Source organism: Trachurus japonicus, chromosome 3 (assembly GCF_045865225.1).
Source record: "Trachurus japonicus isolate A0001 chromosome 3, Traja_1.0".
Classification (NCBI taxonomy): domain Eukaryota; kingdom Metazoa; phylum Chordata; class Actinopteri; order Carangiformes; family Carangidae; genus Trachurus; species Trachurus japonicus.
In genome coordinates this window covers 35,653,344-35,669,821 of record NC_140909.1, presented here as the reverse complement: position 1 = coordinate 35,669,821, position 16,478 = coordinate 35,653,344, and the positions used below count along the sequence as shown (strand labels likewise).

General features: G+C 42.7%; 1 protein-coding gene across 2 annotated transcripts in view; it reads right to left on the bottom strand.

Moving 5' to 3' along the window:
- The window catches only part of ccdc102a (coiled-coil domain containing 102A), a 68,242-nt gene that overhangs the window by 11,728 nt on the left and 40,036 nt on the right, over window positions 1-16,478 (bottom strand). For both annotated transcript variants that reach the window (XM_085771612.1, XM_085771616.1), the window contains exons 2-6: window positions 13,904-14,365; window positions 12,106-12,498; window positions 5,026-5,276; window positions 3,415-3,523; window positions 950-1,066 (exon numbers count right to left, since the gene is read on the bottom strand). In XM_085771612.1, the coding sequence (XP_085627738.1) occupies window positions 950-1,066; window positions 3,415-3,523; window positions 5,026-5,276; window positions 12,106-12,498; window positions 13,904-14,263 (1,230 nt within the window). In that variant the 5' untranslated portion in view covers window positions 14,264-14,365. The remainder of the gene's footprint in view (window positions 1-949; window positions 1,067-3,414; window positions 3,524-5,025; window positions 5,277-12,105; window positions 12,499-13,903; window positions 14,366-16,478) is intronic.

Here is a 16,478-nt window from a genome sequence, read left to right as displayed (position 1 = left end):
TATACAGTAAAGTAAATTGGCCATCTTTATATGTGCGCCGGCTCGGCCATTGGTATGTGCTGCTTTACAAGGCTTCTTGAGATGATTCCATCCTATTTATCATCACTTTTAATGTTGGCTAACAGGGCCTACAGTCTCCGCTCTCAGGACTTTTGTCATTTTACTGTTCCTAAGGTCAGAACAGAAATGGGGAAGAAAGCTTTTAGATTTTCTGCTCCGAGTACATGGAACATTTTGCAGTCAGAGCTCAAACTCCAAAGTCTGGTTGGTATCTCTGAATGTATTCAAGTCCGTGATAAATTCCATCACATCCAGGCTTCAGGAGTGCAAATGTTTTATTTGAGTGCAAATGTTTGGCTAATCTTGTAAATTCTTTTAACTAATTTTGAAAATGCAATTGTTATTTGTATTCTATTTGTTTCTTTTTTGTCTATGATTAATGTGACAATGTGTTGAAACTTTATGTACTGCCATTCTTGGCCAGGTCTCTCTTGCAAAAGAGATCTTGGATCTCAATACATAAATAAATAAATAAATAAGGGCTAGAGAAAGAGCTGTGCTACCTTGGGGAGGGGGGCTGATACCAATGAACCCATATATAGGTGAAAATCAAAAAGAATCCATGTAGGTGATGTCATTAAATCCAGGGCAGACCTCTCTCAAACTGTTTCTCCTTCCATTACAACCACTACACAGAGATGATGTAGCAGCCACTAGATGGCAGTCTAATGATGATATAAACAAGCACTGAGTCGGCTGTCAGGAATGGTTCATGGACATTTCACTCAGGTAGGAAAAGGGTCCAAATATACATTCGAACAACTGCTTTGACAGAGAAGAGGTGACACATAACACTGATATTAGATTGTAATGCCCACCCCCCACCCCACCCCCCCCCCGGCATCCCACTGTCCTAACTCCACCTCTGCCTCGTCTCCCGTGTCCTAACCTCAGCTCGTAGTTCAGCCAGTTTCTTGTCCATGCTGGTCCGAGCTCCCAGTTCGTCCTCCAGGTCTTCAGATATACGGCCCAGCTCATCCTGGTGCATTTCCTTCAGCAGGTTTAGCTAGTGTCAGGAGAAGAGAGGATGCCACACAACGTCAAACAACTGGATGTCCTCTTGTCATATATAACACAGTGCAGCACTGAAATCAGCAATATCAAACCATACAGAATTCAACGTCCTTAAATTCTACAGCATACAAGTGCTGGAGTAGAGGTCTGAGGATCCACATCAATATCTCCAACAGCAAATTAGGTTGTTGATCCAGTTCATTCAGTCTGTTTTGAAGTATTGTAGATTCTGAGACACCAGCAGCTCAACTGCTGTTTTCTTCTATTTTGTTACATTGATTTTTTTTTTTTTTAATTTTCAGCCTGTCAGTGCTCAGACCATATGACGGCCGCACACTGCATTAAGTTGGTCTGTATGTTCACTGTGAGGTGTACTCACTCGTGTTGCCAGCTATTTAGACAATAATGGCAAGGCAAGGCACGTTACACAGCATCATAACAACATCCTCTGGCCTTAGACCCTCACATCCACTGAGGAAAAACTTGAGCAGACGTGACAGATGTTGTATACAGACAAGACAACAGTTTACAACACAGAATATGAAAAAAAAACATGGAAATGGTTAATAATGGTTGTATGTTGGGTTATTGTCAATAGTCCTGGGTGATGATCCCTCCTCTGTCTCTCACCCTGAGCTTTTCTGGGAGTTTTTCCTCAGTGGATGTGAGGGTCTAAGGCAGTGGTTCCCAACCTTTTTTGGCTTGTGACCCCATTTTGACATCAAAAATTTCTGCCACCCCCCACGATCTCTTGATCATCGCGGCTGTCAATCAAGATGAGCCAGCTCAGATATTTTTTTATGCTGCATTTTATTTGAACTCGATTTATATTCGAGAAAGTGAAAGTATAGAATACAGTTGTTTAAGATTGTGTGTGGTGTGTCTAATCATAATTTTAAAAAGAATAATAATTGGTTAAAAATATATATATTTTTATCAGTATATTTGAATTCCAGGCGACCCCACGTTGGGTCCCGACCCCAAGGTTGAAAAACACTGGTCTAAGGTCAGAGGATGTTGTTATGATGCTGTGTAAAGCCTGTTGAGACAAACTGTTTGTAAAAGTGGGCTATACAAATAAACGTGCCTTGCCTAGTGTTTAGTGTTGTTGCTACAACCTGGTTCTGTTTATGCTGAGAAGAAAACAGAGACTCAGGCTTCTTGTGAAAATCCAACAAATCTATAAAATGTCTGTGTACGGTGTCTCAGCAGCAGCAGCAGCAGCAGGTATCCTTCAGTTGGGTAATTTAGAGTTTAGATTTTACTTTTTCTTGTTAAAAGTTGGAGTCACATGTCTGCTGTGATTTGGAGGACGGCCCTGCTCATTTGGTTCTTAGCTGATTGTCTGTTTCTGTGTCTCCTCTCCACCTGCAGACTGCTATCTCCCCTCAGAACTATCTTCATATCTCCTACATCCTGACATGCTCCCTTCAGATCAATGTTGTCACTCCATGAGCCTGCTGTGGCTCCACCCCCACCTCTCTCTTCTCTGCAGGCTTGGACTGCCCCCAGGTGGGCTAACTCTGCCAAAACATTAACCATGTGCCAATCCAGATCTTTGGTTGTCTGAGGCCTGGGACCAGAGCAGAGCATTGATATAACCTGAGGGTGTCTGACAATCTTATCTATGCAAAGGTATGAGAATCACTCACAGCCACAGAGGGACAGTGGAATAATGTAGAGACTAACTGCTTCTATACTGTATGTCATCACTCAATACTTACCCATTCACATATACATTCATATACTGCTCTTTTCTACACATATAGTAGCGGGGAATCAGACCACCAGCCTTCTGATTGTCCTGTTCTCCCTCTGAGCCACAGCTGCCCAGGGAATATACACTGTGTCCCCCATAAAGTTGGAATCATATATTTTCTTACCTCTTCTCGTGAAATTATTAATTTGTGTGATTTATTCTTGACAGATAACGTATATTTTCTCAAAACTGGTAATTGGGACTCAGTGTATAATCATTGCACCTGGTCAAAGGTCATTAGTGATGTGTATAAACAGGAATAAAAAAAGGAATGTGTCTGAAAACAAAATGATTCCAACTTTATGGGCAACAGTGTATTTCCATCTATGTGAATTGAAGCAGTGTATAAATTATTCCTATTCTGTTACTATCTGGTATTTTACTACTATTACTATTACTTCTTACACGTTTGAACATGTCTAGACAGCAGCTACTGACAGGAACTTTAATTTGGACATGTATTCATCACACGCTGGTGTACAGTGTTGACCATGTCTGAAACATGTCTTTAGTTTTGCAGGTACAAAATGAAAGCAGTGACAGTGGTGACATGTGACCACCTGACCACTCAGACAACCCACCTGTTTCAGAGCTTCCTGTTTACTCTTGCTCAGTTCCTCGTATTTCAGTTTCCACTGACTCAGGTCGGCCTCCAGCCTCTCGATGCTCTTACTGAGGGCCAATTTATCACTGGGGACAACAGAGAGACAAAACACACATCAGTCACACTGTTCTACAGTCTGAGTGGGTTCTTACCCCATTCAGCAAATGTCTGCAGAGTGGATTTATCACATTTAACATAAAAAAAATAAATAAGACATGCTGTGAAGTTAACAGTAGGCAACTCAACTGAAAATGACTGGTGAAATGCCAGTCCCAATCACTGTCGCACATAACACTGGACACAGTCTGGGCTCTACAGGCCCAGTTGTTCAAAAGGTGTAATCTGGATAAAAATGATCCGGATTTTGAAATCCCTTTTTTTTTCTATCCAGGATCACGTAATCCGTCTTAATTTTATCCCAGTAGGATTAGATCAGTCTGATCCAGATCCAAACTTTTCAAGATTACCAAATCCGGATAATGAGTGCTCTCGATGGGACTGTGCATCACAATGAAGGCTGATTGGTCTGTAAACAACAGGTAGAACAGCAGCATTGGGTCACGCAAAGTGTGTTTATTTGAAAACAGAGTGTATGTATTGTTTTCTGTGCTCTTTGTTGTTTCTTCAATGTCTTTTAAATAGCCAGACCCCACCTGGTTGGGCTGTTAAAATAAAATTAAAAAAAAAGCAAATATACAGTACATTAGTGAAATTGTGAATATTTCCCCATGTGTTTCAAATTCAAACTTCAAATTTCAAAATTCAAACTTCAAATTTTAAATTCAAACTTCAAATTTCATTAAATTCATTTTGGGGAAAAGTAGTTGGGGAAAAAAATTTCAGTTGTAGTATATTCAAAAGTTAACTTTATTTACAAATCACTGTTATGGTTTAAAAAATGGTGCGAAATATAAATTAATAAATGTATATATACTACATTATAAATATTGTTTTTTTGACCAGTTTGAATTTAATTTAAATAACATTTTGTTTCTGAAATCGACCCTGAATCCACCCGACTGCTGGGATCAGAATAATCAAAGTTATCCTGATCCTACTAAAAAGTTTTGAACAACACAAACTGAGGGTTTGATCCAGATGAAAACCAAGATTGGATTATGTGATCTAATCCGATCTCAGAATCCGTTTTTGGTTTTGAACAACCCATTTTCAAGATTGGAAGAATGAATTGGAATCCATTATCCCAAATCCAATGGGATTACCTTTGAACAAAGACTGATTCTTGTATCTCTGGCCAGGTGAAGAGGTATGACGGCATACCTGCCACCTCATATGTTTAACTTCCTGTGTTTATACTCTGCTGTCACCTCATTACATTTTCACACAAAAAAAAGTGTATGATGCACTTCCTACATACACCACAGAGCTGACAGCAGAGGGGGCTTTAGTCTTGGCCTATAGCTAATATGTAATAACTCCATACAATGATAAGAAAAAAGTGAATTTAAAGGGAGGCATGTGCAGTCAAGTAATGTAGCTGAAAAGTTGTCTGGTAAAAACAAGTCAAGACTGACAGAATGTTCTTTCACATCTCATACAGTTACATTCAGTGTCCCATCTGTCTCACTCTCTCTCTTTCAGCAGGACTTTCTGGGACTCGTCCAGGCGAAGTTGCAGAGCGTTCAGTTTGCTGGAGTCTTCCTCCGCCGTGCTCATGTCCTCCCACAGATGCCTGCTGCGCTCCTGCCGGCTCAGACTGGAAGACAAGCGCGAGCTGGCCGCGTTCACGCCGCTGCTCCCGCCGTGAGCATCCCAGGCCTCCTGACTGTCAGGGCCCTGGGCCCTGGAGCACAGGACCGAGTCCAGCATCTCCAAGTCCTGAAAGACACAGGGACACGGGGATGTAAGAGCTGCATTTCTGGATTTGTGTTGTAGGGGACACACACTGCATGCAAAATACTATATAATCCCAGAGTAAATACAGAGGAGGGGTGCAGCATAATGACCCTGCTCAGCCACAGCAGCCCTCACAGCTTCTGTCTGTTCGGTGACTTCTACAGAGCTGGAGCTGGGTTTAATGAGGCTGGATCATAGAACAGAACTGTTTTGACCACAGATTAAAAACTTGGGAATCACTGTGACTATTAATATCACACCACAGCAGAGCATTGTTACATGAGGCTGAGGACTTCAGACTCCATGTCTGTGGAATAATCCTCACCTCCCATAACTCCCTCTAGAACAACAGCAGGGATGAAAACTTCCTTTGTTTTCAGTCCCAGAGAATAAAGTATCAGACTCGTTCCAAACCACTGTCATCTCTGTACGGATTGATGACGATGATCTCTCTAGCTTTTGAAGGGGTTGTCAGAAATATAGACTTCAGTCCTCACTGGTTTCCCCTCACTCTCTGTTCTTCCTTCCAAACGCTGCATGTGAATCCATCTAATCTGTTTCCTCCAGTGGATCAGCTCAGATTTCTGCCAGCGTGCTGTCACAGCGGAGACCTCAAACTCTCCAGTGGATCCTCATGTCCGAACATTTTCGCTTTAACATAACATATTATTTTAATTGCCTTAACAGATATCCAATTGGAAATGTGGAGCTTGTCTCCCGCTACTCCAAGTAAATCTGTCGGCTCTGGCAACAGGAAAAATCCTAACGTTTCTCCACCCTGTAACTTTCATGACAGTTTCCAGATGTAAAGCCTGCATCTGTCTTTAGGATAACCATTGTGCTGCCTCTAAGAGTTCAGCTTATCTGTCTAATTCTGTCACTACCAGTTATGAAGATATGTGGTTGTGATGGACTCATGACAGAATTGTATTTAGTGGTGGATGGTGAATATAATAAATATCAGGTTTGCAGCCATGTCAACATGTATTTATATCAGCACAGCAGCACGATAAGACCCTGATGCTGAGCAGTTATAATGTTTACTATGTTCATAACTGTAAATGAGTGTTAGCATTCAAACATTTCTTAATTATTCATGTAACTTAATACAAAGTGCAACTGAGGCTGGTAAGAGTGTCGTTAGTTTGGGAGATTTGTGGTCATACAGTAGAAAACAAATGTGTTGTTAAAGGCTGCTGGTGGTAGGGGAAGTCATCCATCCATCCAATTCCTTCCACTTATTTGGGGCCAGCTCATGGTGGTAGCCTGGTATTCATCAAACTCTAAAACAAAGCTTTCCAGCTTCTCCTGAGATATGTAATACCTAGAGTCAGTTCTGGGTGTGCCCTGGGGGCCCTCAAAAGGGGGGCACTTTGTCAGATGCCTGAACCACCTCAGCTGAAGGAGCAAACAGCTCCTCACTGTCTCTCTAAGGCTGAGCCCAGAGTCCATCCCCTCAGACAGTCTCCAGCCCCATCTCACCTCCACTCATATCAAGGCCCTCATATTTAAATTCCCTTTACATGCAGCAGTAACTCAGCCCCAACCTGGAAGGATCAGCCCACTGCAGGTGCTGACTCAACCCGGCTGCTTCTCAATCAGCTGTAAACTCAGCTCTGGCTCCGATGAAGCCAACAAGTGTCCATGAATAAGATCAGAGCACCTACCACTCACTGGATGGGCATTAAATGGATAGTTCAACATTTTGGTAAATTCATATATTGCCATACTCCCTATAGTTTTAGGAGTAGGTTCATTACCTTTAATTGTCGGTGCAAGCTGTTTTTAGATGGGCGGGACAGAGACGTGAGCTGCATGTTATTTCCATGTTTCCCTCATCAAACTAAATACACAATCCAACAACTCCAAAACACTATGGTGGACAAGTTGTGAGCTGCACATTCACCACACTTTGAAATAATAATGTATAACTATATGTAACATTACGGCACATGAAGCAAATACTCGGAACTGCTTGCACTTTTGAAATCACTCCGCCCAGCAGCCGTGTCTGGAATGTAGTTCCGGCTGCATTTGCCTCGAAAACAACTCTGTCTCGTAATGTTCCATTATTATCTCATAGCGTGGTGAATGTGCAGGTCACAACTTGTCCACCAGAGCGTTTTGGAGTTGTTGGATTGTGTATTTGATGAGTTTGATGAGGGGAAGGTGAAAATACCTAGCGCCGTGTGGAGCTTACGTCTCTGCCCCGCCAATCTAAAAACAGCTTGCTTGCACTGACAATTAAAGGTATGAACCTACTTTTAAGACTATATGGATTATGGCAATAGGCCAACTTGCCAAAATGTTGAAATATCCCTTTAACATAGGGCACAATGTAGGCCAGGTGGCGAGGCAGGGAGATGGGTGAGCTAATGGTCATCAACGTCATTAAAATGTATTGTCTGCTTAACAAAAAAATCTACATCAAGGCCCCACTGTTGAGAGATCCACCAGGGTCGAGCATCTGGGAGCTATTAATGTGTGTTTTTTTTAAATGAATGTGTGCTTGTTTTTTGTTAGAAGAAATGTGTGTTTCTTCTAATGATTGTTGTGTTGTTGCAGTGTGAACGAATCACCAGACAGTACCAAGCCCAGCTGTGCAGCCTCAAGGGCAAATCAAGCTACAATAATAAAGCAGCCCTACTGCGGGACCCCCCGTAACTTCGAGAAGACATGGAGGACTCTGAAAATTCTCACAGCTCTTAGTCGACATGAGGGCGAGTAGATAATGAGTGACATTTGAATTTTGGGTGAACTATCCCTTTAAGTCCTGTGTTCACCTCTTCACCAACAGTAACACTGCCTGTGGTCAGCCAGAGGAGAATCATTTCCTGACTAGGATTAGTGAATTAAAATCCAAAATAAATGTAATTGGATAAGATCTGTAATTTATTAGTTCTATGCTTTGGAACAATGACAGGATTCAATCTAAAACACCTTCACATGCTGTTGTATGTATTGTTTTATTGACAGTCAAAGAGAAGCAGAAGCCTGGATGTTGCTGCTGCTGTTCCACATGTTCCCCAGCAGAGGGAACCGTTGTGTAACAGATGTTAGCATCAGCAGCGCGCTCTGCTCCACATGGAGGAAGTACTCTGTGTGGAAACTGGGACAATGGCAGAAGACAGGAAATGAGGCTGTGCTGTGTGTGAGCAACAGTTAGTTGCTGCTAACAAAGGCCAGCACCCCTCACACACACACACACACAAAAAGCATGATGATTTACTGGGGGCAACACAGCCTCTGTGTGTAAGTATGTGCACACACATGATACCATGGAAACCCTGCCTGTGTGAGCTGAAGGTCAGGTCTGATCTGCAGCGACACTGAACTTTAATCAGCACACACATCTTTATTATCAGGATAGAGCTCATGCAAATGTGTGCATGTGAATGTGTGTTTGTGCATTTTAGTGTGTGTGTGGTGAGAGAGTAAAAACAAAGTGAGCCACCATTACTTAACACACACACACACATGGGGCACGGTGAGAAAAAACACAGGAGGTCAGAGCAATGTTATCAGATGGGACAGTTGCTCCTGACTCCACTACCTCACTACTGCTACCAGGAGCACAACTACACAACTACACAACTACAGCAGTTCTATACAGTGATAAAGTTTCATTCTGAAAGTCATTATTTTCAGCTGCTTTCTCTTTTATTGTAAAAAATCAAGCTGGATTGGGACAAAGTGCAACTTCTTAGCTTAATTCTATATTCAAATTGTTTTATTTATTTATTTAAGTTTTTAATTTTCAAAACTCTTAAGTCCCTTGTACAGTGCATTGTATATTGTTAGTATCTGCATATTTTTAATTCATCTTATTCATTTAATATTCAGCTTTGACTCTTATTTTACTTATGCCAGTGGCCCAAAGCGGTAGTGTTTTGCCTGAAGGAAGACTCCATTTCCCATGAGCACCAGCGCGTAGCGCCGTAAACATCCTGATCTCCCAGTGCATGGAAATTAACAAAAGACGTCCAAACTAAGTTTCTGTTACCAGCAGATCATTTCACAGTAAACACACATACACAATCCGACGATGTACCATCACAAAAGTTATGAAAATATTATATGAAGGTTAAAAGTTCCTTAGTGTTGGTTTAATAACTGGTTGAACCTCCACCAAACGTTTCCTGTAGCTGCAGATCACAACTGCACAACACTCAGGATGAATTCTGGACCATTGGTCCTGACAGAACTGCTTCAGCTCAGCCATGTTATTATAGGATGTCTGGTGTGAACGGCTCTCTGGAGGTCATTCATAGCATCTCTATTGGATTCAGGTCTGGGCTCTGACTGGGCCGCTCCTAAAGGTGGATTTTCTTTTTGTTGAAGCTACTCTAGATGATCTGAAATGTTTAGGCTAAAAAACTAGGAAATTCCAAAGGGTTCACATACTTTTTTTGCCACTGTCTTTATTCTTCTATTATATTTCTTCAGGTTTCTACTGTAAACACCGACCTGACTTGCTTGTTTATATTTCTTTTCCTTACTAGTTTATTGTTATGCAGCAAACACCAAACAAAACAAAGTCGTTGTGTTTTGAAAACCTGACCCAGACTGGGATTCTGATTGCGGTTGTTGTACTAAGAGTCTAACCACAATATGGAAAGAGTTCCTGCAGAAATAAACCTTTTTGTTAAACAGTAAGATTTTTAAGATGCTCAACCAGAAACAGCTCTTTATGTTACGTTCAAAGCCTCCGGGAGAACAGGATCCAGATTCTTTATTTGAGGAAAAGGACCACACAATAACACAAACAAACCAAGTGGCTGAGGCAGCGGTAGACCAGCTAATCCCATGTTCTGCAGGATCAAACTGCTGCTTTCAGGATTTCAAAATGAAAACTGAAGAGAGGGAGGAGGTACAGGAGGAGAGGAAGGGGGGAAGAGGTCGTGCAGGAGGGGAGGAGGAGGAGATGAAAGAAGGTACAGGAGGTGAGGAGAGGGTTTCTTTCTTCCTTTTTTTCTTGAATTATTATTTTTTCACTCATTCACTTTTTATATATATGGGTGTATGTATGTGTATGTGTATGTATGTGTGTATATATATATTTTTTTATTATTATATATTCTTTATTATTACTAACTTATTCATTTATTTTTAATTGATTTATATTTCTTACTACCTGCCAACTCATATATTTATGCTTCTCTATTGATCTTATAAGTCTATTTATTTTATTTAAGAGTATTACAACTGTTATTATTTTTTATTTTCTAATCTATTCATACATTAATTTATTCACTTGTTTATTTATTTACCCACCTTTCCTCTTCCTCTATCATCTTTTTTTTTTTTTTTTCGTTTGTTTGTCTTTAATTTAGTTTTAACTATACATGTCCATCTGCTGGGGCTGGTTGCTGGTGGGGGTGGGGGGTTGGTATCTGTTCTGGGGTATGCTGAATTTAGATCTGTAATTAGAACACTATTGTTTTTCTAATATGTAAAATTCAATAAACAGACTGTTAAAAAAAGGAGAGAAGAAGAGAAGGAAGTATGAGAGGAGAGGAGAGGAGGTAGAGGAGGCATCACATGACCCATGTTTCAACTCAATTTACCACTAAAAGCTAAACTAAGAAGACCTTTCTGCTGGTGTTTGAATGAACCGTCCCTCACTACACACTGCAGAGTGGTGTGTTCCTCAGATGACTTTGAGGTGATCTGGGAATTGAGATGAGCTGTGACAGAGCTTCATTCTAACAGAGTCTGAACTCTTCTCATGAGTGTGTGTGAGTGTGTGTGTGAGTGTGTGTGTGTGTGTGTGTGTGAGTGTGAATGAAGCAGCAGCAGCAGTGGGTCAGGACAGAACCAGAGGCTTCAGGTCTGGGATGGTCTGCACAGAACAGGATGACAGAGAAGAAGTACTGCAGCATCACTGAGCCCTCAGGGACACACAAGCATGATGTATGATCTCACACACACACACACTGAACCACCTGGGCTTGATTCTCTCAGCTTGGCTGACCCACATTCACAGGCTCAGGTCACATTGTCCATGTATTAACATGGGACATGATGAGCTCTCTGATACTAGAGAGACACTCATCTACACCCTGATGCCTGTCCTCCTGTCCTCCTGTCCTCCTGTCCTCAGTGGACACGAGGCTACAAATGAGTTCAATCAGCAGCTGCGTGGTAACAGTCTGACACAGACACTCTGCTAGACTTCTGTCAAACTCTTTTCAAACCATCCTTGATGTTCTCCTTGACCAATATGTGGATTATGGACATCATGTGAATAAACTGGTCCAATCCGGTCTTGATTATCGCACTTCACTGTTCACCTCCATTTACTGCTCATCTTTCTCCAACTAGATCAAAACACCGGTACCAGACATCAGATCATTTCTTTCACTCTGCTCCTCTCAGACATTAAGGAATGCTGACTAAGATGATATTTTAGGAGGCCTACCTGTTCCAAGTGCACTTAGTCTTTTTACTGTCCAACACAATCTCACCCAGGAAGGATGCTCAATGAGTCTGTGCTGACTTATATTTACATTCAGCAGGTCAATGTTTATTTCCTATTGTTGATCATGTGCTCTGTGTGTTTAGAAAAGCCGCCTATGGACTGGTGTTGAAAACTAGCACGTGTGCTACACACCCAAGCAAAGCATCTGTTCTGTCCTCTGGGACAGTCTCAATGTACCTGTGATGTCCATATCAAATAAAATAAACATAACAACATAATACAACAAGTAAAGTGAAGGTGTTGGTCACAGGCTCTGGTCCGTGTCCATCAAACTTCCTCAGTGGCCTCAGTTGATCAAGTATTGAGTATTTGTTCTGAATGCAGACTCACCTTTTGATGCGCGAGCTTTTTTCTTTCCAAGTCCACATCCCTTACTGGTTCTGGTTCTGGAGACCCCGGTGGAGCCTCCCCCACCCTGTCCTGCTTGTCATTGTGAACCTGAGAGGAAGAGGAGGAAGAAGCAGGGGAGGAGGGAGGGATGGATGGAGAGGAGGAGGAGGAAGCACCACACTGGTGTGCCGGGGAATAAGAAGGAGAGGTCGTGGCCGGAGGGGGAGCTGTCTGGTCGCCGCGGAGACGCAACGTCTGCTGCCGTAGCGTTTCGTTCTCCGAGGCCAGTTCCTGCCGCTCTCGGCGAACGCTGGTCAGCTCCTTGGTGAGGGTGTCCAGCCGCTGTCGCAGCTGACGCACCTCATCACGAGCTCGGTTACGCTCTGCCCGCACCTGAGACACAAGGACAACACCAACTAATGCAGGACCAACTGGCTTTCATCAACATAGACATGTGTCCAATCACATGAATGTAAAGTTTGTTTTCCTGTAAAAGATGGACACTAGTTTTCGACCAAACATTTCTCCTACAGGTGGAATTGGAAACAGAGCATTTGTTAGGGACTATTTTCAGCAGCGGATGAATCCATATTTGATACTTGAAGCTGTACAGAAAATAAAAATTTATTTGATTCCACTCTGGGTCATAAAATTAGTGTAATAACTCATCTATCAGACGATGTAGCCCAAACTTTGTGCAAAATTATATTTTCGAGTAAATCCGGGATGAAAGCGGGATAGTTTTTTTTTCGCATTGGATAATGCAGGCACATGAATTATGCGTCACGCTGCTCACGATTCACCAGCCACTGATATTGGATCTGTCATCCGTCAATCAAACGTCTGAGACACACACACACACACACACACACCGAGCTCAGTCTCGCCCCAAACATTGAATATCCCATCCGCTCGATAACGACCAATCAAATTTGTTTTCCTTACTCGGGTAAACTCGCGCGGCAACTCGTGGAAACTCGTAGAAGGAGGCACGGCAAACAGGACAAACGGCCATTTCTGAACACCTTTAAGTATTTGTGACAGTATGTATGAGACGAAGTGTTTATAGTAATGGAAGAACATCCCAGTTGACTGTTGTGTTATGTTTGAACCATCTGGCTGAGTGTCATGTCTTGTGTCCATGAAACCTGCTGCTAATCAAGGTCTGATTATGAGGCTACACCTGAATTACACCTGATGACTTAGGGCTCTAATTTCGTACCAGGCTCAATCGAGCTGCACGGTGGCGCAGGGCTAATTTCGTCTGGCACAGCACAGTGTGCAGTCAATTTGGCAGTTTGGTAGATTGAGGGGCACCGAGATGGGTGTGGTGGCGCAGCAGGGGGAGGAGTCGACAGATTCAGCTTCGTGCCAAAAGGCTGCGCTGAAAGTTCACCAGCTCCAACCTGGTCTACTTTCAGCACAGCCAGTCTAGTGGTAGTTTGGCTGACCGGTCGAGCCGACCAGCATTTCTTTACTTTCGGTTTTGTGGCGAGTCATGAGAATAACGCCGCCGAATCGCCATTTATGGTCAAAACTATGACGGTATGTGATCGACTTTGACTTTTAATTCTTGATGAATGAAAACATGAGTCTGTCTTGCGCCGGTCAAAGAATTTCACGGTGCGCGGAGGCTCATAAATGTAGTGTGAAAACACTTCGCTTTTCCAAAAGTCCTCATTGTCCCTTTAATGTAACTATCTGAATCAGCACATAGATTTATTGATTGTTAGGTAGGATTAGAGCCCTTAGTGTCACTCTGTCAGGTTCTCTCCTGCCTCGGGGCCCAGCAGCTCACCTTGCTCCACTTCTCTCTCCAGTTGGCCGTGCAGTCCGACCACCACCTCATGGTCTTCTCCATCTGAGCCGCCCGGGCCCTGGCCTCCTCCAGCTCCCTCAGCCTCAGCTCCTCCCTGCTCTCCCAGTCTGCACCGGCGTCGGCCATGGCCCCGAGGGACCCCAGCCCGAGGCCTCCCAGACCGGGGGACAGCAGCAGTGGGGGGCTGGAGCTGGGGGTTCCTCCTGTGGGGCTGGGGGTGTGGGTGAGGCTGTCAGGGGAGCGGATCCCCCTGTCAGACCCCAGACCCAGGCTGCACAGCAGCCCGCCTCCCGCTGACTTCCCGCCATCCGACAGGTGGGGGCTGGGAGTGTGGTTCATGATGACGGCGGAGTGGACGAGAACGGTGAGGAAGATGAAGGGGGGGAGGGGGGGTTGTGAGATTCAGGAGAGCACCATCGTCCTCTCCAGTCACTGATCAACCTGGAGACAAACAAACAGCAACAGGAAGACAATCAGAGGAAAATAGCACCACATCACATGAATGAGCAGACAGACAGCCCCCTCCAAGAGAACTGGAACAGTCTGGCCAGTGCTGGTATTTTTGCTGTACATTGAAACATTTGGCTTTGACATCAAAAGATGAATATGAGACGAGATCAGTGTTTTAGCTTTTATCTTCAGATACTGTACATCAAGATATGTGGAACAACTTAGAAGATTGGAACACTTCATTTTTAGGGGAGTAAGTATTGAAACAGATAAATTTGAGTTAGATTAAAGTGAATAATACTTTATTTTTAGTTGAAAATCCTTTGCTTACAATAACTGCATCAAGTCTGCGATCCAGTGACATCACTAAACCTTTGCATTTTAACCTTTGTGATGTTTTTTCAGGCTATTTGGGGGTGTCTCTCTTCAGTCTCTTCTTTAGCAGGTTAAATCTATGATCAATAAGGTTTAAGTCTGGAGACTGACTCAGCCAGTCTAAAACCTTCCCCTTCTTTCCCCTGTTGAACTCCTTGGTTGTTTTGGCCCGTTGTCTTGCTGCATGTTGAAGGATCTGCAGACCAGTTGGGTTTTGCTCACATAAAAATGTGGTGTTCATTACAAATGAGGCTGTCTTCTAAGTTGTTTGACATATTCTGATGAAAACACCTGGAAACAAAAGCTGAAATACTGATCTCTTGTCTCATATTAATTGTTTGATGTCAAATCCAAATGTGTTCAGTGAACAGCAAACTGATGAGACCAGAGAATCTAACTTTACAACACAGAAACCACAGACAGATAGGGGTGGGGGAAAAATCGGTATATCACAGTATCTAGGGGTGGGAATCTTTTGCTATCTCACGATTCGATTCGATTCAGATTTTTGGGGCTATGATTCGATTCATAATGATTTCTGTACATTCCAAAAAAACCCAAGTGTCTTTTAAAACAAAAGATTTTTTTTAATTCATCAATTAGGCTACTAGACATTTCAGGCGACCTCATTTGAATTTCAGGTGACCCCACATGGGGTCCCGACCCCAAGGTTGGGAAACACTGTTTTAAAAGACGTCGGCCACGGACGGAGTTCGTTTTAACTGCTGCAGCCGTCTCTCCCTCTCGTACTCAGCATGCTGTTCAGGGTGTTTGGTTTTTAAATGATTCATTAAAAGGCGCGTTGCTACAGGTACGGTCCCCTCACTCAGTCCTCTCAGTGGCCGACCGTGTCTCCGCCGCAGACAGGACGCACCGGCTCTTGGATCGCGAGCAACGCTGCGCGCGGTCGCTGTGCAGCTTCCCCCCACTGCTCTTGTTGCTGTTGTTTTTCCAGCAGTAGGAGTCACTAATAAAGCTGGGGTTTAAGCTGCCGTTTCGATCGTCGCGATCACGTATTTTTTTTAAATATTCGGCCTTGCTTTGCGCTCATTCCACCGAAGGCCGAATGTTGCTTTTTTTGCAATATTCGGCCGAATATATTCGGTTACCGAATAATCGGTGCATCCCTAAACACAATTAAAAGTGCCTCTTTACTAAAAATAAATGTGCAGTTAAACATGCTGCCTTTTAAATTCTAAGGAAATGGAGGCCGACAGACAGCAGATTTGTTTCCCTTTTTTATTTTTTAAAATCGATTTTATATAAATTTTATATCAATTCTGAATCGTATTAAATGAGAATTGTGTTTCTTATGTGAATCAATTTTTTGGCACATCCCTAATAGTATCACAGTATTTTGCATGACAACATTGTATCGATATACGGACACCAAGTATCAATTTAAACAAGACTAAGATTTTATCTAATTAGAAAAAACAGAAGTTTTCATTTGGAGACATTATTTGCAGTTGAAAAGAGCAAAAAAAAAAATTAAAAAATCAAGCATATTGCAATATTAATTAATTTTAATATCGCAATAATATCCTATGGAGACATAAGTATCATGATATGGTATCACAGGGCCTTGGCGATTCCAAACCCTAGATACACTGCTGATCCTAGAGCCTGCACAGAGACTGGAATCTGCTTCTACTGCCTTATAACGACCAGAACAGAGAGACACACACAAACACCTTTATGTGACATACGTATGTCCTAGGATTCTCAC